Source organism: Marmota flaviventris, chromosome 1, assembly GCF_047511675.1.
Source record: "Marmota flaviventris isolate mMarFla1 chromosome 1, mMarFla1.hap1, whole genome shotgun sequence".
Lineage (NCBI taxonomy): Eukaryota > Metazoa > Chordata > Mammalia > Rodentia > Sciuridae > Marmota > Marmota flaviventris.
The window spans coordinates 213,410,618-213,437,677 of NC_092498.1; the positions used below are offsets into that span (position 1 = coordinate 213,410,618).

Consider the following 27,060-nt stretch of genomic DNA (forward strand, 5'->3'; position numbering starts at 1 on the left):
CTGAAAGCTGTTCCTTGCTCATTGTGTCAATTTTTTTTCTCCTAGCCCCCTCAGGCTGATTCTTTAGGCTAAGATGGTGGAGATGGTGTTTGCTGTAGTAGAGAAAGAAAGTGGCAGGCTGAACCCAGGGATAGTGCTAAATAGCTTCCCAAGTCACGCTTGGCTCAGGCTTCTCCAGGGAAGATGGACAGAGGAGCTAGAAGTCCAGGTGGCAGGACATGTCTGGATAGCAAAGAGAGAGAGTCTGCAATGCCCATACAAGGGACAGCAATCCAAACCCTATCTTGCATAAGCAGATGGAGTCTGACAAAGACTTGCTCTAAAATGTCTCCCCTGTAGGACTGACCTAGCCCTATTAAGCCCTTGGTGGGCAGCCTGGGAGAGCGGGGGTCAGGGTAGCCCAGTGTTGGATAGGAAACCAGGGGAGACAGACCCCCATGTGTTTTCTGGCTCATCTCCATCTCTCAAAGCTTTTGGACATGCACACAGCTGGAGGAGATCTCCATGGCGGAGAACTTTGGAAAGTTCCCTCTAGTGAGACTGGGCAGGGGTGGCAGGGTTGGGGTGGGGACTGCCTTGAGAAAGCAGCTGAGGAAAGATTTCTTGAGCTTATACACATATTGAGCAATTTTGTAGTATACAACATCAGCACACAAAAACCAGTTTCTTTCTTACACATCAATAATGAATATGTTGAGAAAGAAATCAGGAAAACAATTCAATTCACACTAGCCTCAAAAGATCTTCAGAATTAATTTAACAAAAGAGATGAAAGACCTCCTCAAAGAAAATTATGGAAGGCTGGAAAAAGTAAGAGAGAAGACACCAGAAAATGGAAAGCCCTCCCATGTTCAGAGTTAGGAAAAATTAATATTGTTAAAATGGCCACGTTACCAAGCAATCTACAGGAGTCAATGCAATACTTATCAAAATATAGTTCTGAGAAGAACTGGAAATAACAGTTCTAAAATCTGTGTGGAAGAACAAGAGACCCAGAATAGCCAATGCAACTCAGATACAGAATAACCAAAGCAGAGTATAGCTGGAGGCATCACAATATTCAATATTGAAATACTGAAATCCTTTGGGTTTTAGATAACATGGATCAATTTGTCTAATTATGAGCTTTTTGCATTGAACCTCCAAGGTCATATGAATGTCAATTATCAGCCTGTAGCCCTTCAGCTTGGTCTATTTGATCCACTGGCTTCCATGATCATGTTTCTTCCTTCCATGGTTCTGCATCAGGAAGCTCCTATTTGAGACTGAAATGATAGCAATCTTAGGGACTGAGCAGGCACTCAATGGTCACCAAGCAGGAGAGAGGCATTAGATCTGTGTTCTTAGTTATAACCCAGCAGAGATGCACTATGCACCAGTGAATCCTGAAATAGACATTTGATGGAGGAAGGTCCATTAGAAATGTTGTTTCCTCCTCCTCAGGTCAAACATCACACTTTGACTAGCTAAATTGGAGGACACCAACATGCTAAATTTCATAATCCATTCTCCAAATGCCACAGAAAAAATGCCACAATGAAAATCACATGGCTGAAGACTTGTGTTTCAAAACAAGATCCTCATAATGCCATCCAATCCAAACAACAGAGGTCATTCCTTGGGCTTTAACTGTTTAATGTTGTGTTTGTGGATGACTTGCTTAAGAGAACTGAAAGGCAGGAAAGAAGCAGGAAGGCCCATGTTGGGGTTGAGGGAAAGAAAAAAGGCTTCTAGAAAAGACAATGATTTGAGATTGGAGAATATTGCTCCAGAAAATAGAAAAGATTTATGAAAAACTAGAAAAAAATGAGATTAGAGAGAATATAGGAGTATAAAAGACAGGGTGCTGTCCATGCTTTGGATGTTTTGGACACAGGCATTGGGCATTCTCTTCCTCTTAATTAAAAAATGTTGGTGTGTGTAAGGAGGTGAAGGATACATCAAATAGTAATGAAATAATCCCAAGATCATTGGGTTGCTTACAACTGTGAAATATTAGTGAGAGTGTATGGACCTCACACTGAATACTTTAATTATAAATATTTTTATTAAAAATATACACAGAGATCTGGGTTGTAGTTCAGTGGCAAAGCACTTGCCTAGCATGTGTGAGGCACTGGGCTCCATCCTTGGCACCACATAAAAATAAACAAAAATAAATAAATAAATAAATAAAGACAAGGTGTCCATCAGCCAATACAAAAAAATAAATAAAAATTAAAAAAATAAAATACAGTGTTTGGGCCTGCATGCTTCCTTCTTCTTGTCTTCTTTTCTATTTAGAAGGTATATAAGCAATATAGAGGCATAGAATCTAACATGTGTCTCAAAGTTACATCTCCTGGGACTCTCAAAGGATCCAGAACTACAGCCCACCCTCTTTGGGCTGTTCCTGTCCATATTCCTGGTTGGGTTGTTTGGGAACATGCTCATACTCCTGGCAATCAAATCTGATTCCCCTGCCCTACTTCATATATTTATTCCTCTCCAAAGTGTCATTAGCATGCATTTTTAAATCTCCACCATCCAAAATAAGACTCATCGCCTATGTGCACTTCTTCACACAGATCTCTTTTTATCATTATTGGGTACATAGCTGATCTGCTTCTGACTGTGTTGGCCTATGACATCTTTTTGGCTTTCTGTCATCCTACATTACCCAGTCATCATGAGCTTTGGCCTCTGTGGCTTATTAATTTTTATGTCTTTTTGATTAGCCTTTTGGATTATTAGTTGAAAATTTGGTTGTCTTACAATTTACTGACTTCAAGGGTGTGAAATTTTCTAGTTTCAGATGCTTTATCTTACCTGTTCTGACACCTATTCTAGTAATATTGTAAAGTATCTTATTGTTTATATTTATGGCTCCCCTCATCTCAAGAATCCTGTTTCTTAATGTAAAATTATTTCCGCTATTCTGAGAATCCACCTGTGGGTAGACAAAGCCTTGTCTACCTGTGGATCTCATCTGTCAGTTGTCTGCTTATTTTTCAAAACATGCATAGAAGTGAACTTCAGACTAGCTATATCATTTTATTCTTGAAAGTTTGTGGTTACTTCACTGATGTACTCCTCTCCTGAATCCCCTCATCTATGGTCTAAGCATCAGGAACATTAAAAGTGTCCTAGGGAGGCTCCAGGACCTGTGGCATCCAACTGGAATATATATTGTAAAATGATTCAAAGCTAAACACCTAGTCCTCTCCATTTAGTCTCCTTGGTAACATTATTTTTGTAGTTCCATGGCTTTAATTTCTTGTCAGGTATCATAGGATACTGGAGTAGCCACTGCTGAGGAGGGTGTTTTGGGGAGTTTTTAAAATGGAAACAAATCCTCCATTTGCAAATGTGAAAATTTTCTGGAGATGGATGGTGATGGTAGTTTACTGCAATGTCAGTGTAATTAATGCCTATAAATGTGCACTTGGCAAGGAAGAAATTGCATTTTTCCCAAAATATTGATTTTACTGTAATAAAATGTAAATAAAAGCAAAATTCATCCCTAAACAGAAATTAAAGAAATTAATTATACCCAGGAGATTATTTTTCAGTAGTGGAAGGACTACAAACACTTTTTGACATTTTCTCCACCTCTTCCTCCACCATTAATATGAGGAAGTCCTTAGAGTGGGCCAATTTAACTAATTATGAGCTTTGAGCATTGAGTCTCCAAGGTCCTATAAAAGTCAATGTCAGCTTGTGCCTCTAGTCCCTCAGCTCAATGGCTCCAGTCTAATGTATGCCATACCTATGTCTCTTCCATCCATGGTTTGGATCAGGAGGCTGCGCTGATGTCAATCCTAAAGCCTGAGGAGGATGTCATTTACTACCAAGCAGGGAGGAGTGTTGGAACCACAGTCCTTCATCATGACCCACCAGAGACACAGGGCAAATCAGTAAGTGTAGGAACTGAAGGATGGAGGAGGGACTACCCAAAGCATTGTTTTCTCTTCATCAGGAAAGTCAAAATATCCAGGTAGTTGTATTGGAGAAGAATAATGTGCAAAATTTTACTTATGAGTACTCTGAGTTTGCATATGTGATTTTCGCAAGAGAAATCTTTCCTCTCACACTCTGCTTTCCATACCCTGTTATCCACCATAGCAAAAAAAAAAAAAAATGCACCCTTTTCAACTGTGTCCTAAGTACTGTGATAGTATCCATAGCCTCATGAATCTTTATTGGAGAATTTTGAGTGCCAAGTGCTGAGCTATGTGATCCATGTAGATTGTTTGAATTTATCTGCAAAGTTCTTCCCAAGGTATAAGTACTACATTATTTTTACAAAGACCAAAGGAGCACAGCTGTTTATGTAAATTTGTGCTAGGTGTTTAGATTGGGTAGAATAACTGAAGCCATGTTTGACTTGAGCTGTGGATTTGAGACACAGGGTGTCTGGGTTCAACAATGCTGACAGGTTGTCCCCTCACAAGCCAACCATGCATTTCTGTTTCTTGTACTTCAGGATGGGACTTTACTATTGCTCCCATTTTGGAAGTTCTGTTAGTTATAGGGATACAATAATGTGTGACATTAGCTTCACAAATTCAGGTAGAATGGATAAGATGACTGAGATCTAAGACAAAGAAGACACAAAATAATTCTACACAGACCTCCCTCCTTCCCCCACTCTGGGATGTCCTTGCAGCTGTCCATATCCTCCTGTTCTTATGCATAGAACACTCAATTTGAAAAATGGACATAGTGTCACATCGCTGTTTCATTACTATGCAGGAAACTGTAAAGAGTTATTAATGTATTTGTTATGTGCCTGCAGTTCAGCCTCTGGATTATGTTCAAATATTCTTAAGGTTGGAAAATAATTAAAAAAATTAGCACATCAAACTAAGAGTTTCACAATTTCATTTTGACTGCTGCTGTTGGCTCCAACTTAGTATTTCTTGAACATACTTCAGGTTGTTAGTATGTCTGAAAATCAATATAGTCATTCAAATAGATTTCTAGTTGATACAGATGTATTAAGTAGAGATTAAAAAGAAAATGGGTATTACTTACGTGATTAATATGTGATGAATGTATAAAACAGGGGAAAATAAAAGTTGGCTGGTTATTATTAATATTGCAATATGGCAATGTTAATCTATATACTCCTTCAAATAAAATGTCTTATGACCTGAAGTTAGTCAGCCTTTTCCTGTAATGTTATATTTTAATTGTGTCCTTATGTGATGTATGTTTGGTGAGGATTGACTTATTTCTGATTCCCTAGAGCCTTTAACATATTTGTTATAAAGGACATAAAAAAATTTTAAACACTGGATAGAACTTCCTTTGTTCATAGATCCTGGCCTTAATCTGGGTGTCTTCAACACACTTGAGGCTTTCCTGTCTTTGCCTTCACCTTCTTAGGAACATGCCATAGAACAAGAGATATGAGTAACAACTCTTGTTTTTGCCTTTGTCATGGGCCCATGGGCCCTATACTTATGCCTCACAGCATCTAAAGCATTCAGTTATTTTTTAAAAAACAACAGAGATTTTCATAGGCATAAAAAAAGCAAACTATGTACTAATGGGTGTGACATTAAACCTCCTTTATTGGGCTGAGACACATGTTAGACTTCCACATCATTCCATTGTTCCAGTGTCCTTTGACAATAGTGTTCACCAGCATATAGCAAGTAGGTAAACAGAGAACAGACTGTTTTCTTAGTGATTTCTTAAGAAAAACCCCACAATGATCAAGTATTTATTAAGATGCAAACATGTATATTACGAGCTATACATGGTGTGACCATGAGTGTTATTCTTCCTATTTCCATTAAGTAGTATGAGCACAGAGAGGTATTATTTATGTAGCATGTTAATATACATGCCAAGAATGTGTATTTAGTAACTCCTAGTGTAGGCTATTTTCTCTTTTACTAGAGTAAAATGTAGATAATACTCCCAATACAATATAAATTTTCTGGAATAGATACTTCAGATGAAGTAATTGTTCTTAGCTGGGTCTCAGGAGTAATTTTGATAGTGCATATTAGGAAAACAGTGGGTACACATGATGATGATTTTTTTTTCCTGAGACAACAGATATAGGTGATTAATAATAATATTAACATTCATCCACAGTGGATGTCAAAAAACTATCCACCACACACTCATTATAATTTTCACTTGTGTGAAATAGACAACAAAATTTTTTGGGGGGGTACTGGGTATTGAACTAAGGGGCACTCAACCACTGAGCCACATCTGCAGACCTATTTTGTATTTTATTTAGAGACAGGGTCTCAATGAGTTGCTTAGCACCTCACGTTTGCTGAGGCTGGCTCTGAACTCTCCATCCTCCTACTTCAGCCTCCCAACTTGCTGGGATTACAGGCATGTGCTACTCTGCCCAGCTAGACATAATAATTTTGAAAGTAGTATTATAATAATAAACTTAAAAGTTACATGATGTCCCTCTCTCAGGTCATGCTGTACATCACTTAAAGCTTTGGAGACAGGTATTTGTACTTCACAGGGAGACTTAAAAGCACATGTTGATGTCCAGTAGTACATTTCAGGGACAAGAGAAGTTGTGCTGTGCACTCCTTAGATGAACTTATTTACCTTTTGGATATTTCTCAGAAAACTGTTTATGAATAAATAAATCAATTGTTATGGAAACATTGACAACAGCATCTGTCCACCAAATTCATGATAGTAGCTGTGTTTGGAGGAGAGCTATGCAGAAGAAAGGAATCATGGAGAGGTACCAAGAGCTCAAATTTAAAAGATAATAATTCAAATCTTGATATAATTTTAGTTGTGAAACAATTATTACCAAATATTTATATTTTCAAATTGATATTCTGTTTTATTCATTGTAATAACAGGTAATGAGACTGCACCATATCTTAAATCTTAATGCCAGTTATAATTTAAGACAGTCAGATATTCTCATGAAATTGGGTTTGGTGTGACACCAGGCTATCTGAATGTTTTAACATTTACATAGGTAAATATGTTGATACACAAGATTGAAAGCCACTAGTTAAGCAATATATTTTATTTAAAAATTTCTTACAACAATGTTGCAAATTAGGTCATTTTTTTATTTCTTTGTCCATATGAAGAATCTGTTCTTGTGTGTTCACAATGGTTCATGTGCTTTTCTCTTTTGCCTCTTATCTCAATTAAATCATAGTGAGACCTGACAAAAATCATAATCCTGAGTTTTCTTCACAGAGCAGAACTAATTATAATTCATATACCAGAGATATTGATGTGAAAGTTTTAAAGGTTTTTTTTTTTTTTTTTTTTTAGATTTTTTAGTTGTCAATGGACTTTATTTATTTACTTATATGTGGTGCTGAGGATCTAAGCCAGTATCTCATGCATGCTGGGCAAGCACTCTACACTGAGCCACAACCCCAGCCCCTGATGTAAATATTTATATGATAATCAAAAAAGGTTGGAACTTAAACTGGGTTCTGGGGGCATATAACTGGTGTAATGAGAGTGATTATGATCAGAAAAATAGTGCTGGATGGGAGCATGTTATCATAGATTATTCTATGAAAAACCAAAGAGGAAATTAAATTCGGTGCATGCATGATGATGTCATAGTGAACTTAATTCCAGGCATGATGGAACATGCCTGTAATCCAGAGGCTTGGGAGGCCGAGGCAGGAGTATTGTGAGTTCAAAGCCAGCCTCAGCAAGGGCTAGGTGCTAAGCAACTCAGTGAGACCCTGTCTCTAAATTAAATACAAAATAGGGCTGGGGGTATGGCTCAGTGGTTGAGTGCCCCTGAGTTCAATCCCCAGTATTAAAAAAACAAAACAAAAACAAACTCAGGTGTTATGTATAAATATTAGACACTAACAAAATCATTAAAAAATCCTGCAAGGGATGGTTTTTCCTCACCAGATAGGTATGGGGCTAATATAAATAAACTTGTAAAAAATTAAAAAAAAAAATCAAAACTGTTTTGTAATATTTCATTATTTTTAAATCACCGACAGGCACTATGTGCACTAATGCTATGATTTTGGTCTATGACATCAATGATTATGTACAGATATCAAACCATATTTCTTAATATTTGAGTCTATCTAGACCAAGGATAAGAGAAACGTATTGATTGCTTTTCAAAAGATAAACAGTGTATGACCAAGGTCATAAATCCATGGAGGCAAATAAGAAAACCTAGAAGTGATAAAATCCCAGAAGAAAACTGGTCCCTAGGAATATGTTCTGATTATGAATTTTATTCTTTAATTTAATATTCAGATCATGCAGTTCTAGCTCTTATGGGTGTTTATAAATATTATTCATAAAAGGGATTTGTACCATTGTCTTAGTATATGGTAATGTATAATAGACTGCCTCTTAATTTCCTTTAATAAAGTGTTTTTTTTTTTCTCAAAGAGGAAGCAATGTTTCTTATAATATATTTTTTTCTGGAGAGTAGACTGCATTTTACTGTGGTCATTATCTTGCTATGTGGAGTGTTCTTGGTTTTCTAACATTGTTCATTTGAGTGTCTCTAAATCAGGTATGTAGGTTGGGTGCAGAGATTCATGACTGTAATACCCACTACTAGGCTTGCTGAGGCAAGAGATCTATTTCAAGGCCAGTCTGGGCAACTTTAGGGAGACCCTGTCTGTCTCAAAGTAAAATAAATGTGGATGGATATACAGTTTAGTAGAGTGTTTGCCCAGTGTGAGACCCTGGGTTTTCTTTCTAGTATGGCAAAAAAAATGTGTATGCACAGAAGGGATGAATGATACAAAGAAAGTTCCAAGAGGATTTGATCAGACTGTGAAAGGCTGGTGAAGGTGTACAGATCTCAGTCTGAATGCTCTAATGATAAAGGATTCAGTTAAATGTACCTATGGAGTGATGGATGCTGCTCATTTGTTTCCTTTTTCCCAATTTGTTTTCTCTCAAAGGTGTCCCAGCATTATAGATGCACTAAATATAACAGCCATCTTAGAATTCCAACTCCTGGGATTCTCAGAGGATCCAGACCAGCAACCAATCCTCTTTGGACTGTTGTTGTTCATGTACCTGGTCACTATTCTTGGGAACCTGCTCATCATCCTGGTGGTCAGCTCTGACTCCCACCTTCACTCACCCATGTACTTCTTCCTCTCCAACCTGTCTTTGACTGACATATTTTTCATTTCCACCACAGTCCCAAGAATGATTGTGAACATTATAACTCACAGTAGAGCCATCTCCTATGTGGATTGCCTGACACAGATGTTCTTTTTTATCATTTTTGGATGTATGAATGGTATGCTTCTGACTGTGATGGCCTATGACCATTTATTTTGTGGCCATTTGTCACCCCCTGCATTACTTAGTCATCATGAATCCTCACCTCTGCGGCTTCTTAGTTTTTATGTCTTTGTTGTTTAGCATTTTTGTATCCCAGATTCACATTCTGATTGCATTAGAGTTTACCAGCTTCACAGAGGTGGAGATTTCTAATTTCTTCTGTGACCCTGCTCAAGTTCTGAGTCTTTCCTGTTCTGACAGTTTCTTTGGTCTCATTATCAAGTATTTTATTGGTGCCATCTCTGTTTTTTTCCCAGTATCAGGGATCCTTTTCTCTTACTATAAAATAGTTTCCTCCATTCTGAGGATCCTATCCTTGGGCGGGAAGTACAAAGCCTTCTCCATTTGTGGGTCTCACCTGTCAGTTGTTTGCTTATTTTATGGAACAGGAATTGGAGTGTACCTTGGTTCAGCTGAGTCATCCTCCCCCAAGAAAGACGTGGTGTCTTCAGTGATGTACAGTGTGGTCACCCCCATGCTGAACCCCTTCATCTACAGCCTGAGGAATGAGGACATTAAAAGTACCCTAAGGCGGCTCCACAGTAGAACAGACTAATCTCAGGACTTTTGGCCTCCATTTGATAAGTAGTTAGGAAAATGCAATAAGATGAAGCAAATAAATCTGTAAATACTGCATTATTAGTAACACTATTTTTGTATCTTATTGTATTTTATATATCAAGACGTTTAACAGCAGATTGATGATAGTCATTATTTGTTGGAGGGATAAATGGGGAATTTCAAGTGGGATTTTGAAACCTGAGAAACAATGTGTAGTTATGTGGACCTTAGATGTGAACATATGTGTGTGGACCTTGCACGTGAACGTCTGGTGGTGAACCTTGGGTGTGAACACGTGCTGGGGGTTGGTGTAGTTTGGACCTGGAATGTCCCCCAAAGACTCATGCATTGAGGGCTTGGTGCCAGCACAGGAGTGCTCAGATGCTGGGTGAGAAATGCTGGGTGAGAAATGGTTAGTCCCCGAGAGCTCTAATCTCCTCTGTGGAGTGATTCATGGATGGATTCATAGGTGAGAGTTATTCAGGGAGGTAGTGGAAACTGTAAGAGGGGAAACATAACAACTAAAATATCTTCTGACCTCAAGTCAGCATTTTTTTAATGTCTATAATGGGCCCTTTTATTTCTATCCTTCTGCAAGTAAATGCTGTGTATTTGAAGAGGCATGATTAATCCTCTTTCATTTTTGATTCCACAAAACGTACACAAAGGCACAGAGGCATAAAAAGTAAAAATCTGTTTTAAACATTGAAGAGATAATTCCCTGGGTCATAAAAATGTCCATAATCACTGTATCTTCAACACATTCTGCTTTTTCTGCCTGCCATTTCATACCTCTTAGGAATGTCTTGTAGAACCAGAGGCAAGTTATTTTGGTACATTTTTGTCTATGTCATGGAAATACTGGCCTGTATTCCATTGGACAACACCTGCAGCATTGTTTTAATTCCAAGACCATGTCTGAGATTATCATGATTGGAAAAGAAAAAAACAAATTTTGGGGCATAAACAAACACTATGAAGGGAGCTAAAGCACATTTAAGATCCACAGCACTCCAGAGTGCAATGCCATTTGAAATTTTATTACCCATTAGACTAATTTTTTCCATGGTCATGGGATTCTTAAATTGAAAATGTCAGGGTGACCCAACATTTACTAAGTTTCAATGTTCCTTTAGGTATCACACCTGGCATGGAGATGGGTGTTGTCTCCATTTCTATTAAGCAGTATGAGCATAGAGAGGTGGAGAATTTTCCACATATTATGCATATGGTCAAATAAATGATATGGGAGAAAAATGTTATTTTCCTCACCCCATTTCAGGCCATTCTCCCTCCAATTGGATCTGAGTAGAAATATTATTCATAATACTGGATGAAATGTCTTGGTGGTTTATCATGGGAACATTATTTATAAACAGATTGCTGAGATATTTCAATAATAGAATTTCAAAATAAGAGGATGTAGTTGATAATGACCCACATTTTTGTTTGGACAACAGATATAGGTTTTTAATAATAAAATAAATGTACATCAATTGTTTAAAATCAAACAAATATCTTCCATCTGCATATTATATGTGAATTACATGGAGAGAGGAGCAAGAATTTTTAAAGGCTTGTTGTGATAATAAACTAACATATCAAATTATGTCCCTCCCTTACAATAAATACTGTGCATCAGTTAAGGCATTTCAAGTAGCCTTATGTCTTCAGCCAGTCCTTCAGCTTAATAGCATCTGTTCTGTGAGCTGCATTGATGGGCCTCCTCCTATGGTCATCTGCTTTGGAAGCTTCTATCTGACATGATCTTCATATGAATCCTGCAGATGGGGCCTGAGCCTTTATCAGGCACCTGGGATGGTTGGGTATTGGGATCTGCAATTCTTTGTTATGGTCCAGCAGAGAAATAATGTAATATAGTAGTGCAGAGGAAACCTTAGGATCTTGGAAGGACTGTTGGAAGTATTATTTTCTTATCATGAATACAAACAACACAGTTTAGTAGCCAGCTGGAAGGACACAAATATGTAAAGTTTCAATGATGTGGATTGTGAAGTTTACATGACAGTGAATCTCACCATTGTGTACATCCACAAGAAATTAATTAAAATAGTAATAACTATGGGTAAATGGCAGAAAGATCAATAGAGGGAAGGGAGTATGAGGTGGGAAAAATGTAGGGGAAGAATAGGTCCTATGATCTGAAAATGAAGAAGATATATTCCATGCTTGTATAATTATGCCAAGATAGATTCTACTGTCATGTATAACTAAAAAGAACCAATAAAACAGTGGAGTGTCAGAAATCTTATTCAAATCTTGTTCACTCTACCCATTGAGTTCTTCTTCCCACTGAAATCATGCCCATAACAGCACAAATGGGTCCTTCTAAAGTGTCTCCTAAGTACTATGAAGATCTGCCAGCGCACCCCATGTTAATTGTGGTAGTGATGCAATTTTTCCCAAGGAGCCGTCAATTGGCTTGGTGTTGTGGCATTTCTGTATCCTCCTCCCTTCTTCTAGTGATGGTCTAAAATTTGGGGGCCAATGGCTATATGCTGGACCGGTAGTCAGTGACGGGTATGATCCAATTGCAGTGGTATCAACCTAAGACAGGAGGCTGACGCCTAAAGGTCAGTTTTCCGATGACGGGTAAGAACCATATGTTGAATTGGACAACCTACCAGGTACGGTCCTTAAGCCACATTAACCTCACTCCCCCACTGGCACCAAGGCCAATTTTGGGGGCCAACAGAGGTGAGGCAAAATACCTCACCCCTCCACTGGTGCATAGACCTATTCACAAGTATGGCTCTATGCTGGACCGGTAGTCAGTGACGGGTATGATCCAATTGCAGTGGTATCAACCTAAGACAGGAGGCTGATGCCTAAAGGTCAGTTTTTCCCATGACGGGTAAGAACCATATGTTGAATTGGACAACCTACCAGGCACGGTCCTTAAACCACATTGCTTGTTGTTTAATTAATCAGAAGGGGGGAGATGCTGGGAGCCATTAGCCAAGTAGGTATGACAATTTCCTTGCCAGCATACCCCATGTTGCTTAGTGGAAGGACTCATGGAAATAGGACATTTTGCAGTGACATTGCAGTTAGTTGACCTTGCTCAAGGACCAGGGCGGATCCAGGATTAGGGTGTTCCCGGTTTAGGATAATCGGTTTTAGGGTGTTCCAGGTTTAAGATTATTCCTGCTGGGAATAGGGCGTATCCTGCTGCCTGAGTTCCCCTTGAGTTCTCACGGGATTCAGACAGTATTTTTTTGGGGGGGGAGATAGAAGCCCAGTGGAGGTGGATTTGGGCAGAGAACGTGGATTTCCCCAGAACGTGTTTGTAGACGGCTGGTGTGAGTTCGGGAATAAAGAGTTGTTGTTTTGAATCTACAAGCTGTGTGGTGGCTCGTGATTTTGTGCCCAGCCAGACTGCGGCATTTGTGCCCAGTCAGACTGTGGCAAAGATCCATGATGGTGATGATCAGGATGAGGAGAATGACAGTAGCCTTAGCATCATGAACCCATAAAGAAGGCTTCCAAGTTGCAGGTGCTGAGTGACACTTCTACGTGATATGTTTCATTTCTTGTGCATAATCTAATTTTAGTTATGTATGCCCATTTTCACAGAAAGTGAAAAAGTGAATTATCCTTATGCAACTTTTACTCATTTGTTAGGTAGCAAAGAGTAAAGCCTTGTTTGCATTGGGCTGTGCGAGTATGGACACAGGGCATCATGGAGGAGAATCCTGGCTGGCTGTACTATCAACAAGCCAATCAAACATTTCACTTCTCAATTATTCTAATAGGGAAACATTTTTCACTGTGCTCTTCCTTGTGGGATTCCTGGTGATCACTGGGCAGGATACAGGGTGGTATCTGCTGCATCCACTATGGAAGAACAACCGCAGGTCACAGGAGAGATCTCATTCAGTACAGGTCATGCTCTTGCACCCACTCAGGAGTATTAATGCCCCTGATCACATGGTCCTCCATGCTTGTAAATCTCTCAATCTCAAAAGGAAACCTAAGGTCAGCTCTTGATCTCATTCTTACTCATGGAACTGAAAAGAGTTTAAAAATATTCCTGAGATGTACCCATGGTTAGGACCTCTGCTGAAAACTTTGTCATATGTGAAACACTACAAATGTTGAGTGGGCCACACTTCACTTATCCTTACTGTGACATGGGCAGGCTGTTTATGTCTGAGATTCAGCATTGTGATCTAAGTTGATTTCTAGCTGAGACAACTGCAGTGAGTCAGGATGAAACAGAAAATAGGTGCTCTGTGTATGACTAACATGTGATGCATGTTCAAAATTAGGGCAAAATATAATTTAGATGTTATTATTATTATTACTGATGATAAGAGGTGTTCTTTATGCCCCTCAACTAAAACATCCATTGACCCGAAGGTACTATTTTCCTGTTTCTGGATTGGCCATTTTATTTTTGACTCTACAGATTATATGCTGTGTATTTGGGAAAAATATCTCTTTCATTTCTGATTTGTCACAGCTGGTGTTTTCTTGATATAGGAGGTACAATTTCTTAAGTTTTATAAGTCTAAGGGATTTGTCCCAAGTTCTTAATACAAAACAAGGTATAGTGGACTGTTTCTAATTTCCTCTTATTAAAATTACTTTTCTTTATAAGGAAGGATGTTTTTCCCCATTATTTCCTTAAAGCGTAGGCTGCATTGTACAGTGATCATGAATGTATTCTCTCCACAGTCTTGGACTTCAATCTCTCTAAATTGAGTGTAAAGTGTGTAGAAAAGAGTGAATAACACAGAGAACAATAATGAAAGAATGTATGAAGATTGGGCTACTGAGAAATGTTGTTGAAAATGTTGAAAATATCTGGGAATCAAGTGTAAACACTTTCCTTAGGAATATTTGAATTCAAATGTGGACAGAGTGCTTGGGGCCTTCTGTATTTCTTTCTCTCATCCTATTTTCTTTTGCAAAAGCTGTCCAATAAATTCAGAACCACATATCTCACAAGTGTCTCTGAATTCCATCTCCTGGGACTCTCAGAGGACCCAGACTGACAGCCCCTCTTCTTTGGACTGTTCCTGTCCATGTACCTGGTTGTGGTGCTTGGGAACCTGCTCATCATCCTGGCCATCAGCTCTGACTCCCACCTCCACACCCCCATGTACTTCTTCCTCTCAAACCTGTCCTTGGCTGACATTGGTTTCATCTCCACCACTGTCCCAAAGATGCTCAAGAATATTCAAACTCACAGCAGAGCCATCTCCTATGTGGGCTGCCTGACACAGATGTCTCTTTTTATCATATTTGTATGTATGGATGATCTGCTTCTGACCATGATGGCCATCTGTTACCCCCTGCATTATCCAGTCATTATGAACACTTGCCTCTGTGACTTATTAGTTTCAGTGACTTTTTTTTGTTGGCTTTTTGGAATCCCAGCTGCACAATTTGATTGCATTACAGGTTACCACCTTCAAGGATGTGGAAACTTACCATTTCTTTTGTGTTCCTTCTGAAGTACTCAGACTTTCCTGTTCTGACCCCTTCACCAATAACCTAGTTGTGTACTTTGTCAGTGCCATCTTTGGCCTTTTCCCATCTTAGGGATCTTTTACCCTTACTATAAAATAATTTCCTCCATTCTGAGAATACCATCGTCAGGTGGGATGTACAAAGCCTTCTCTACCTGTGGGTCTCACCTGTCAGTTGTTTGCTTATTTTATGGAACAAGCATTGGAGTGTACCTTGGTCCAGCTGTGTCACATTCATCTAGAAAGGTTTCAGAGGCCTCAGTGTTGTACACAGTTGTCACCCCCATGCTGAATGCCTTCACTACAGCCTGAGGAACAGAGAAATTTAAAACACTGTGAGGAGGCTTCTTTGTAGAATTGTCTGTTCTTAATATCTGGGACATCAACTTAATGTTTAGTTTGGAATAACAATAAAATTTGACATCAATACCTATAAATCTTGCCTCTTTGGTCAACTTATATTTTGTAGTTTATTAACTTTAATTTCTAACATTCATGGTGAGATTGCTGTTGTCAGCACTGGAGAGAGGCAGTAATGGGGTATGAAGGTTCAATCAGGAAAGATCAAAATTTATTAGAAATTTGTGTTGGTGATACTTTTCTAACAACATGAATATAATTAATGCCAATGAACTGTGAAGTTAACAAGGCTTAAAATGGTACATTTAAATTGCATACCATAGAAAATATAAATAAATATGTGGTTCTCAAATGTACAAAAAGGTGATTTCTAGAAAACAAAGCTAGAAAAGGTAACACAAATAGATGAGGCTAGGCAAAACTTGTGATTTTATTTGAGGTACATTTTAGAAATCACATCACTCCAGGATGAAGTGTCATTTGAAATCTGTTCATCATTAAATTAACATTTTACATAGTGATGGGATTCTTTATTTGAATAATTCACTGGAGAACAAAAGTATGTGATTTTTATGTATGAGTATACTCGAATGAAACCCATTTTTATGTGTTTATAATTCGGTAATTAGAAAAAAATAGAAAGGAGACCAGTACAGTAGAGGAAGAGGATAAGGTGGAAGAGAAGGGAAAGGAAAGAGAAGGTACTGGGGAATGAGGTTGAGCAAGTTATACTCTGTGGTGATAGTTTTCTAACAGCCATGTCACAATAAATCTGATTATTATTTACAATTATAATGTACCATTAAGGCCATAAAATTAACAAAATTTCTTTTTTATTTTTCTTTTTGATACCAGGGATTGAACCTAGAGGTACTTGACCACTGAGCCACATCCCCAGGCCTATTTTGTATTTCATTTAGAGACAGGGTCTCACTTTTTGTTGAGGCTGGCTTTGAATTTGTGATCCTTTTGCCTCGGCCCCCTGAGACTGGATTACAGGCATATGCCACTGTGCCCCGCAATAAAATTTCTTAAAACAATCATATAATGTAAATAATTGTTATACCCATTTTACACATGAGGAAATTGCCCAGGTGTGTTAATAATATTTCCTGTAATTTTCTCTTTTTTATCTGTTTTCTATCAAATCAGAGTGGCCTGACAAAATAATAAACTGGGTTTGTCTTCAGGGAGCTGAGGCAAGAGAGTTCTAGTCCATGTATCAGGAAGAATTGACAAAAAAAAATCTATTAATTAGGTATATAGTTAGCACCGAAACTTGGGGTTTGGCATGTTCCCTGTTGCCAAAATCTGCAACCATAAAAAAGAGGCTTTATGACCAGAAAAAAATAAAAGTATTGCCAGGCTAATACAAAAGGGAGAATCAAAATGGAGAAAAATACTAGAAGACAACTTATAAACAAATATTTTACTGATATTTAATAGGTTGATCAAAAGGAAGGCTGTACTAAATAAAAATCTTCAAAAATATTCTTCAAATCTCATGATGACTTAATTATTGACAGGCAAAGTGTACAATAATTCCACATTTATGGTCAGTGATGTCTGATTATGTGGGTCGACCAAATTATATTATCAAAATTTTAAGTCTACTGTGACCAACAATTCTAATCATATATTAAGTGATTTTTAAGATAAATCTTATTTGTCTGAGCACTTGCATCCAGAAAGGAGGGAAATTAGAGAAACCAAGATTAATAAAAATATCTCTTGGTTTAACACAATGCTTTCTGGTCATAACTATGAGTCTTAACTTAAAATTTAGATAAGGCAGTCCTAAATAAAGAGGATTTGTATCACTAGCACAGAATGAAATGAATTATATTGGGCAGCTTCTTAATTTCCCTTTATAAAAGTGATTTTTCTTGAAAGGGAAAGCATATTTATTATTTTCTATGTTTTTCTTCAAAGAGAACATGACCATTATCTCTAATGTTCTTGGCCTTCTATGCATGCTCAGCTGAGTATCTCTAAAGTAGGAGTTTATGGAAGATAACACAGATTATAATAATGCAAGGGTTTTAAAAAGATTTTTTTAGTCACAACTGAGAAGTATTGTGAGGTGTATGTACCACAAGGTATGTGAATACCTTCCTTTGAATACCTAAATTCAAAATGTATACTGAGTGGTGGCTGTTTATTTGTTCTTTTATCCAACACTCTCTATTTTCCCAGAATATGGTCAAACAATGCATTAACAGAGAATCTTACACATGTCACAAAATTCTTACTCCTGGGCACCTGTGGTGTTTGAGATGTTTAGTCATCCCTCCTTGGATTCTCCATGTTCCTACTCCTTATCCTGCCAACACCTCTGCAACCTGTCCTGGGTCTGCCAAGGTCTTAAAGATGACAGTGAATATCCAAATCCACAATTGAATAATCTCTTTTGTGGGTTGTATTATACAGATGGCTTTTTTTCTTGTTTTTGAAAGCATATGTGATATGCTTCTGAGTAACATGGCCTATGAACTGTAGCCACCTGTCTCCCCTGCATTTCCCAGTCATCATGAACCCTCACTTCTGTGATTTCTTAGTTTGGTGTCTTACATGGTTAACCTTTTGTTTCCCAGATGCACAGTTTGATTATAATTTCCCTACTTTATGGATGTGGAAATTTCCATGTTTTTCAGTGATCCTTCTCAACTCCTTAATCACACCTGACCTGATACTTTCTCTAATAACATTGTCAGGTATTCTTTTTTGTACCATGTTTTTTTTTTTTTGCATCTTAGGAAGTCTTTTATCTTTCTAAAAAAATTGTTTCCTTGATTCTGAGACTCTCATATCAGCTGATAAACATAAATGCTTCTGTCCTGTAAGACTCTTTCATCAGTTGTTGGCTTATAATGTGGAACCATCATTGGAGTGTTCCTTGGTTCAGTTTTGTCAAAATATCTGAGATATTGCCTTAGTCATTTATATTTGCTCATCGATATCCTGAATCCCTTCATCTTCAGCCTGAGGAGCAAGTACATAAAAAGTATCTCAAGGAGGCTTCACAGCAGAACTGTCTAGAGCTAAGCAATCAGTTTAAATGTAGGGTGGAATAGGCAACAAAACTACAAAAATAAACCTGGAAATCTAGCCTGCCTTTCAGTCACATTATTGCATAATGACTTCAATTTGTCATCCTTTTTGATGGGAGAATGTTGGGAGCCAATTTTGTGGCTGGGAGGAATGGCAAGATTTTTATGTTGTGTAGAAATTTTCAGTTTGGCTACAGATGCTGGTGATGGATGCACCACAGTGTGAGTGTGATTAATGCTGCTGATCTGTGTCTTTGGCAATGGGGAAAATTGCCATTTTTAGAGGGAATGAAATTTCACCATCATAAAAATGGAACAAGGAAAAGGAAAAAAATAATGAAAGAAATGATAATATCCAGGAGCTTCCTCTGGTGTGGGGGAAGAGCCCAAGAGCTTTTGTGGATACTGATTTTTCTCTTCCTCAGCTGCCATTGATATGAGGAGACATTTAGAGTTTATGGTAACCTGGACCAATTTGGCTAATTAGGAGCTCTGTGCATTGGGCTTCCAAGGCCATATAACAGTCAACAATCAGTCTGTGCCTGCAGCCCTTCAGTTTGATGGCTCCAAGTCCAGTGGGCTCCATCCCTGTGTCTCTTCCTTCCATAGTTGGTCTGATTCAGGAAGCTCCTATCTGAGACTGCATGGATAGAAATCCTGGGGCAGAGCCTGAGGCTTCAATGAGTACCAGGCATCAGATGGGCTCTGGATCTTCACTCCTTGGCCATGACCCACCAGAGTCCCAGTGCAAATCAGTAAGTGCTGAGGGAGGTGAATGACGGAGTATGAACTGTATGAAGCATTGTTTCCTCATCACCAAGACAGACATGCATTTTGGGAAATCAGATGAGAGAAAAAGAATGGGTCAAATTTCAGTTACAAGGATTGTGAAGTTTATGATCTTGGTGGTTGTTGCCCCTAGAAATCTCATTTAGAGTCTTGCTTTCCTCCCACCCTGGTTCTACTTCCCATGGACAGCTCTCAGACCATAACAGAAAAGTAGGTCCACTGAACTCTTTCCTAAGCTCTCCAAGACATTTATGAAGGTGTTGATGAGGATGAGGATAGTGTCCATCATATCATGAGCCAATATTAATTGACTTTTACAAATTTTTATCTTTATTAAATTTACTACTGAAATTCACCTTTTTGTTTAATAATAATTAAGCACTGTTGTGTGCCAGTCATGGGTGTGGGCATTTTATACATGCTGAGTGTTTTTAAATGATAACATCTTCTTAACTAATTAACCCCTCTGGCAGAATTGGAAAAAAAAATAATATCCAGGATTCAAATACATGTCTATCTGATCAAAATTTATTTTTTTAAATATTTTATTGGCATATATTAATGACACAGAGTAGTGGGTTTCATTGTGGCATATTCATACATGTATATTGCATAATTTGATCAATGTCAATCTTCCCTTCCTCCATTAATTCCTCCCTTCCCCCTTCTCCTGACTTCTGCCTGTACTCTGTCTGTCTTATTATTGGTATATTTCTGAGCTCCAGACTCTGTCTTTGCATTCTATATAGATTGTATCAATTTATGATGGAGTATGAACTGTATGAAACATTGTTTCCCATAGTTTTCCCAATGTCAAAAGTGCCACATTACTTTTATTTTTCAGGAAAGAAAGAAGCACAATATTTTATGTAATTTGTGATAGGATTTTAGGTTGAAAATCTGAAGTTCTGTTTGAATTGAGGTTTGATTAGAGACAGAGCATTTGAGCAGGTTAGGCAGGATGGCCTTGTCAGGCCTTGTCCTGCCAGGTGGCCTTGTCCCCTGTGAACATTCCCCTTCCCTGTCACTCCAGGATGAGACCCTCATTCACTGTGCACTTCAGTTTGGAGGTTTTTGGTGGAGCACAGGACAGATCAGTGGTTGGCATCTGGTGCTACAATTATAGGAAGAATGTCTGAAATCACAGGGTGAATTCAGAGAAAGAGAAGACAGACACTCATTCAGTATAAATCCTCTCTCACCACCCCAGGATATCCATGCAGCTGTACACACGTTCCTCATTCTTGACATCAACCTGATCTCAAAAGCAGTCTGAAGTTCAGGTCTTGATTTCATTACTACTCAGTAGTCTAGAAAGAGTTTTAAAGTGCACCTGGGGTGGAACTGTAGCTAAGACCTCTGTACCTCTGCTCTCTTTTGGATTGTTGGGAACAATGAGCAGAAGGGGTGCATGTCACCCAGAGGTGGAGAATTCAGTTTTGAGCCCTGGGGGCTAAATTTCCATTGCTGTGATAAAGAACAGGGTACGGACTCTCTTAGCCTAGGCCTTGTCTTCTGAGTTGAGTTGTAATTGAGGCAACTGCATCAAGAAAGGATTAAACAGATAAAGGATGCCCTGTATGTTGTTAATATTTGGTAAATATAAGAAAAAAATCAGAGATTAAAAGCCACGGCTTACATGGCAGACAAGTTATCTACAATTGAGTGACACTCCTAGACCCAGGGATTTAAAATGGTTTGTTAAAAAGATTATAAAGTATATAAAATGGGAAAATATTGTCACCATGTTATAAATGAGAAAATTGTCAGATGTGCTTACATTATTTTGGGCATTTTTCTCCTTTGCCTTGTTTCCAAACTATATCATAGTGAAAGGTGATGAAATAATGAATGTGAGTTTCCTTCAGGTTGTTGAAGTAAATGAACTGCAATCCATGTTTCAGGAAGAATTGTCATGAATATGTCTATCTGATCAAAACCCAGGGAATTAAGTTTGATAATGAAATCTAGAGTTTGGAGCTTTGCCTGGGGTCAAAGTCCTCCCTGAAAAGGATTCACTTTGTGATCAGAGAAACAGTGAAAGAGCGTTGCCAGCTCACTAAAGAATAGAGAATCTAGAAAGAAAAGTCCCACATATCTGTCCTTACCACAGATGTGGTGCTGCATTGATAGAGGGGTGCAAGTGAACCGGTGTTGAGGAAAATGGTTCAAAAAGATTCTCAACATTTCATTTTGCTTTGACCAATGACCAGTGCAGTGTGCAGTAATTCTGTATTTGCTGTCAGGGATGTTATACATTTGTGTATTTTCTAAAAATGTTTATAAAAATTTGAAGTTCATCAAATCCAAGAATAGGAATTACAAATAAGTATTCATAAAATGCAAACTACATTTGAGTGGATATTTACTTGCAAAAAGGAGGGAAATCAGAAATCCAAGATTAATGAGAAGTCTCTGGGAGGAAATTGGCCCATAACACAATTTTGATTATGAGCTATCAAGTTTAATTTCATATCAATATCTACAGTCATACGTCTTGTAAATGTTTTCTAAATATTCTATGTATAGGAGTATCATGCTATGGTTTTAGATAAAAATAGATACATTTGAGTGCCTCTTAAATTATTTTTTATTGATTATTTCTTCAGAAAGTGAAAAGGCTATTGCTTATTGTTTATTTCTTTCTTAAAAGAAACAGAGAATAAATGACATTTTTCATTATCCAGGCTGTCTTTTACTGTGATTGGGAGCTTGTGTGTAAAGTTATGGGTCTTTTTTTGTTGTTGTTGTGTGTGTGTGTGGTACTGGAGATTGAAACCAGGGTGCTTGCCCACTATATCACATCAATAGTCATTTTTATTTTTATTTTTTAATTTTAAGACAAGGTCTCACAAAGTTGCTTAAAGCCTTGCCAAATTGCTGAGGCTGCCCTTGAATTTATCTCGGCCTCCTGAGTCACTGGAATTACAGGTCTGCACCACAACATCTGGCTTATATTATTGGTCTTATAACATTGTTGAGTGTCTGTAAAGCAGATGTATGTAAAAGGAGCAGGAAAACAGAGAAACCAATAGTACGAGAGTTCCGATATGGTTGGGTTTATCACAATGAGAAATACTGCTGAAGGGTATAATCCAGAAGTGTGAATACGTAATATGTGAATATATGAGTTCAAAATACATACAGAACTTTGGGTGCCTGTTTATATGTTTCTTTTTTCCCATTTATTTCAAAAGGTGTACAAATAATATAGAAGAAAAAAAATCTAACAATCATATCAGAATTTCATCTTTGTGGTTTCTCAGATGATCCGGACCTGCAGCCCATCCTCTTTGGACTGTTTCTGTCCATGTACCTGGTCACAGTGCTTGGGAACCTGCTTGTCATGCTGGCTGTCATCTCTGACTCCCACCTCCACACCCCCATGTACTTCTTCCTCTCCAACCTGTCCTTGGCTGACATCTGCTTCATCTCCACCACTGTCCCAAAGATGCTCACAGACATTCAGACTCACAGCAGAGTCATCTCCTATGTGGGCTGCCTGACACAGATGTCTCTTTTTGTCATATTTGCATGCATGGATGATCTGCTTCTGACTGTAATGGCCTATGACCGCTTCATGGCAATCTCTCACCCCCTGCATTATCCAGTCATTATGAACTTTCATCTGTGTGGATTCTTAGTTTTGGTGTCTTTGTTGTTTGCTCTTTTTGAATCCCAGCTTCATATTCTGATTGCATTAGAGTTTACCAGCTTCACAGAGGTGGAAATTTCTAATTTCTTCTGTGACCCTACTCAAGTCCTTAGTCTTTCCTGTTACAACAACTTCTCTGGTAACATGATCAAGTATTTTATTGGTGCCATCTATGGTTTTCTCCCAGTCTTAGGGATCCTTTTATCTTACTATGAAATTGTTTCCTCCATTTTGAAGATCCCATCCTTGAGTGGGAAGTACAAAGCCTTCTCTGCCTGTGGGTCTCACCTGTCAGTTGTTTGCTTATTTTATGGAACAGGCATTGGAGCATACCTTGGTTCAGCTGTGTCATCCTCACCCAAGAAAGATGTGGTGTCTTCAGTGATATACAGTGTGGTCACCCCCATGCTGAACCCCTTTATCTACAGCCTGAGGAACAAAGACATTAAAAATGCCCTAAGGCGGCTCCACAATAGAACAGTCTAATCTCAGGAATTTTGACCTCCATTAGATAAGTAGTTAGGAAAATGCAATAAAATGAAGCAAATAAATCTGTAAATACTGCATTATTAATAATATTTTTGTAATTTATTGAATTTTATATATCAAGATATTTAATAACAAATTGATGGCTGTCATTCTTTCGGAGAGATAAATGGGGACTTTTAATTGGAATTTTCAACATTGTACTTGTGTGAACATTGAATGTGAATATCTGTTTGGAAATGGGTACAGTTTGAATCTGTTCTGTCTCCCAAAGACTCGTGTGTTGAAGGCTTGGTCCAAAGCATGGCTGTGTTCAGATGCTGGGTGAGAAATTGTTGGTCCATGAGAGCTCTGACCTCATCTGTGGATTAATCCACAGATGAATTCAGAGCTCAGTGGACTTCAGAGATGTGTGAGAAACTGTAGGAGGGGCCACATATCTGGAGGGAGGGGGTTCTTGTGGGAGGGACTTTGGGGCATGCAACTTTTTCTTAGCCAATTTCTGTTCCTTTCTTCCTTCCTTCCTTCCTTCCTTCCTTCCTTCCTTCCTTCCTTCCTTCCTTCCTTCCTTCTTTCCTTTCTTCCTTCCTTCCTTCCTTCCTTCATTCCTCCCTCCCTCCCTCCCTCCCTCCCTCCCTTCCTCTCTTCCTTCCCTGTGCCTCCTTTCCTTTCCTTTCTTCTCTCTCTCTCTCTCTCTCTCTCTCTCTCTCTCTCTCTCTCTCTCTCTTCCTCCCTCCCTCCCTTCCTCCATCTCTTCTTCCTGGCTGATATGAGGTGAGCAGCTTTCCCCTGCCATTCCCTTCTTCTATGATGCTGTGCCTCACCTCCAGCTCCAAGCAATGGAGCCAGCTGACAATGGACTGAAATCTCTGAAGGTATGAGACAAAATAAGCCTTTCCTCCTTTATGTGATTTTTTTCCTTTGGCATTTTGTCACAGTAACAGAAAGGTGATTAACACAGAGGTCATACAATTCTTGTGTATCCACATATTATATGAAATCTCACTTATATGCTATGAATCAGTGCACAAGGATTTTGCAATGTTTATTGTAATAATGAACTAAAAAAAACTAGTAATGTTTGTCTCTCAGGTAATGTTGCATAGCAGTTTAAAGCCTTCAAAGTAGATGTATGTACTCTTTTAGGGAAACTTTAAACTACATGTTGAAACAAATCAGCACATTGCAGGGCAATATGTATTCCCTAGGTGAGATTTAGGTACTCTTTAGGCATGTGCTTAAGAAAACTATTTATGTATACATAAATAAATGCAGACATGGAGACAACGACAGGAAAATCCACCCTTAAAATTTCTGAGAGTAGTTGTTTTTAGGGCAGAGATGTGCAGGAGAATGGTATCAGGCAGAGATGCCAAGAACTGAAATTTTATATGAAGTCATTAAAACTCCTACAAGATTTATTATCAAGAACAGTGATTATAATTTTTTGATGATGAAGTGGATTTCTGTAGTTTTTTCTTCTACATTTTTATTGGTGCATTTTAATTGTATGCAGTGTTGGCATCTATTGTGACATTTTTGTACATGCACACAATATAACAACAGAATTTGGTGATGTCACTCCCCAGAACTCCCCCAATCTTCTCCCCTCTTCCACCCCTTGGTTCATTTTATCTGCTCTACTGATCTCCCTTTGCTTTTCATGCAATAATGCCCCATTTTTCTTTTCTTTTTCCTCTCTATCTTCCACAAATGAAAGAAAGTATGTGACCCTTGACTTTTTGAATTTGACTTACTTTGCTTAACATAATATTCTCACATTCCATCTGTTTTCTGTAAATGATTATTTGCATCAAGAACCTGCTACCCAAAACTGCATCGACGTTCATCCTGAGTGGGGCCATGGTACTCCTGCTAGGGAGGTGTGTTGGGGCTGCTTTCCTGGGAAATGACCTACCAGATACACAGGGCAAACCAGTAAGTTCTGTGGGAGATGATGATTGGAAGAGGGAATGTCCTAAGCATTACCTCCTCCTCATGGTGATGAACATGATGTTTGAGTAGCCACATGGGAGACTGGTTGTGGTGATTGTAACCAAAATCTCATGCAAAAGCGTTTCTTTTCCTGCCTAGGTGATTCTATTTCCCATAAAGTTTCCTCCACAAAGGGAGTAAATACACTCCATTTATACTTCTCCTAAGCATTATACAGGTGTATGAAGGTGATGAGGATGAGGAGATCAACCATAAAAAAACATCATGAATTCCTAATAAGAGATTCCTGAGTGCAAGGTGTTGAACAGTGTTCCATGCAGATTATCTGAATTCATCTGCAAGGTTTTCCGGCACTTTATTTTATTTTACAAAAATGGGACACAGTTTTTTTTGTGTAACTCATGCTAGGTTTTTAGGTTGAATTACTGCAGCCACATTTGAATTGCACTGTGGAGTTGAGACACAGGGCACATGGGCGAATGGCTCAAAGAGGAAAAAATCAGTGAAAAAGTAGGTAAGAATAGCTGGACACAGACCTCTCCCACAGGGTGTCCCTGGACCTGTTCACATCCTCTGCATTCTTACAATGAGCCCACGTGGAAAGAAGACCTAGAGTCACACTTGTATTTTATTATGATTCAAGAAACTGACGAGTGGTCAGAGTGTACCTGAGATGTGTCTGCAGTTGAGGCCTCTGGAGCTCTGCTTAGAATGTTCCTAATATTAGGAAACCATTAAAAAATTTCATGCACCAGACCCAGAGATTCACAATTTAGCATCAATGCTGCTAGACCTACCTATCATTTCTTGAACACAGAGCAGGTTGTTAGTGTCACTGAGAACCAGCAACTGAGATGGATTCTACTCATACAGTTGAATTGAATACAAATTAAACAGAAAATGTTTGTTCCCCATTACCATGACTTGGAAGTATAAAATAGGGGCAAATTCAATCACCTTTGGAGTGTAGAAAAGATGTGCTGGTCTCCATGGTTGTGCAGTAGGCACCTGTATGCAGAATACTTCAGTTAAGCCAGAGGAACACAGTCATTACTCCACCATTGAGGAGGCTGCTAGCATTCTCAGGATCTGAGGCACCCGATGGTAACACAGGCTGGAAAATACAACATAATTAAATCCAGTAATGGAAATGCCCCTTCCCTGAGCATTTGCTTTTTGTTTGAATGACTCTCTTCTCACCATGCTTCACAGAAGAGTGATGATCACTGGGTTGGGGAGGAATGGTGAGTTTTTTCACCTGGGTACACAGCTAAATTCTAGAAGATGGAAAATTTCTGGATTTGAATGATAGTGATCATGGTACAGCAATGCGAATGCAATTAATGTCACCAAAAAATGTACTTAATGTGGTTCAAATGGTCACTTTTGTATTTATATTGTACCCCAATAAAAT

At 38.4% G+C, this 27,060-nt stretch overlaps 1 protein-coding gene and 1 pseudogene across 1 annotated transcript; both read left to right on the top strand.

Annotated features, from left to right (window-relative positions):
* The first annotated feature begins 7,553 nt into the window (after positions 1-7,553).
* On the top strand, positions 7,554-9,847 carry LOC114107661 (olfactory receptor 7E178-like; annotated as a pseudogene).
* Positions 9,848-14,903: 5,056 nt separating this feature from the next.
* Positions 14,904-23,690, top strand: LOC114107660 (olfactory receptor 7E178-like). The gene is made up of 2 exons (XM_071601308.1): positions 14,904-15,125; positions 22,764-23,690. The coding sequence occupies exons 1-2, from the start codon at positions 14,904-14,906 to the stop codon at positions 23,688-23,690; spliced, it is 1,149 nt and encodes a 382-aa protein (XP_071457409.1).
* Positions 23,691-27,060: the final 3,370 nt, after the last annotated feature.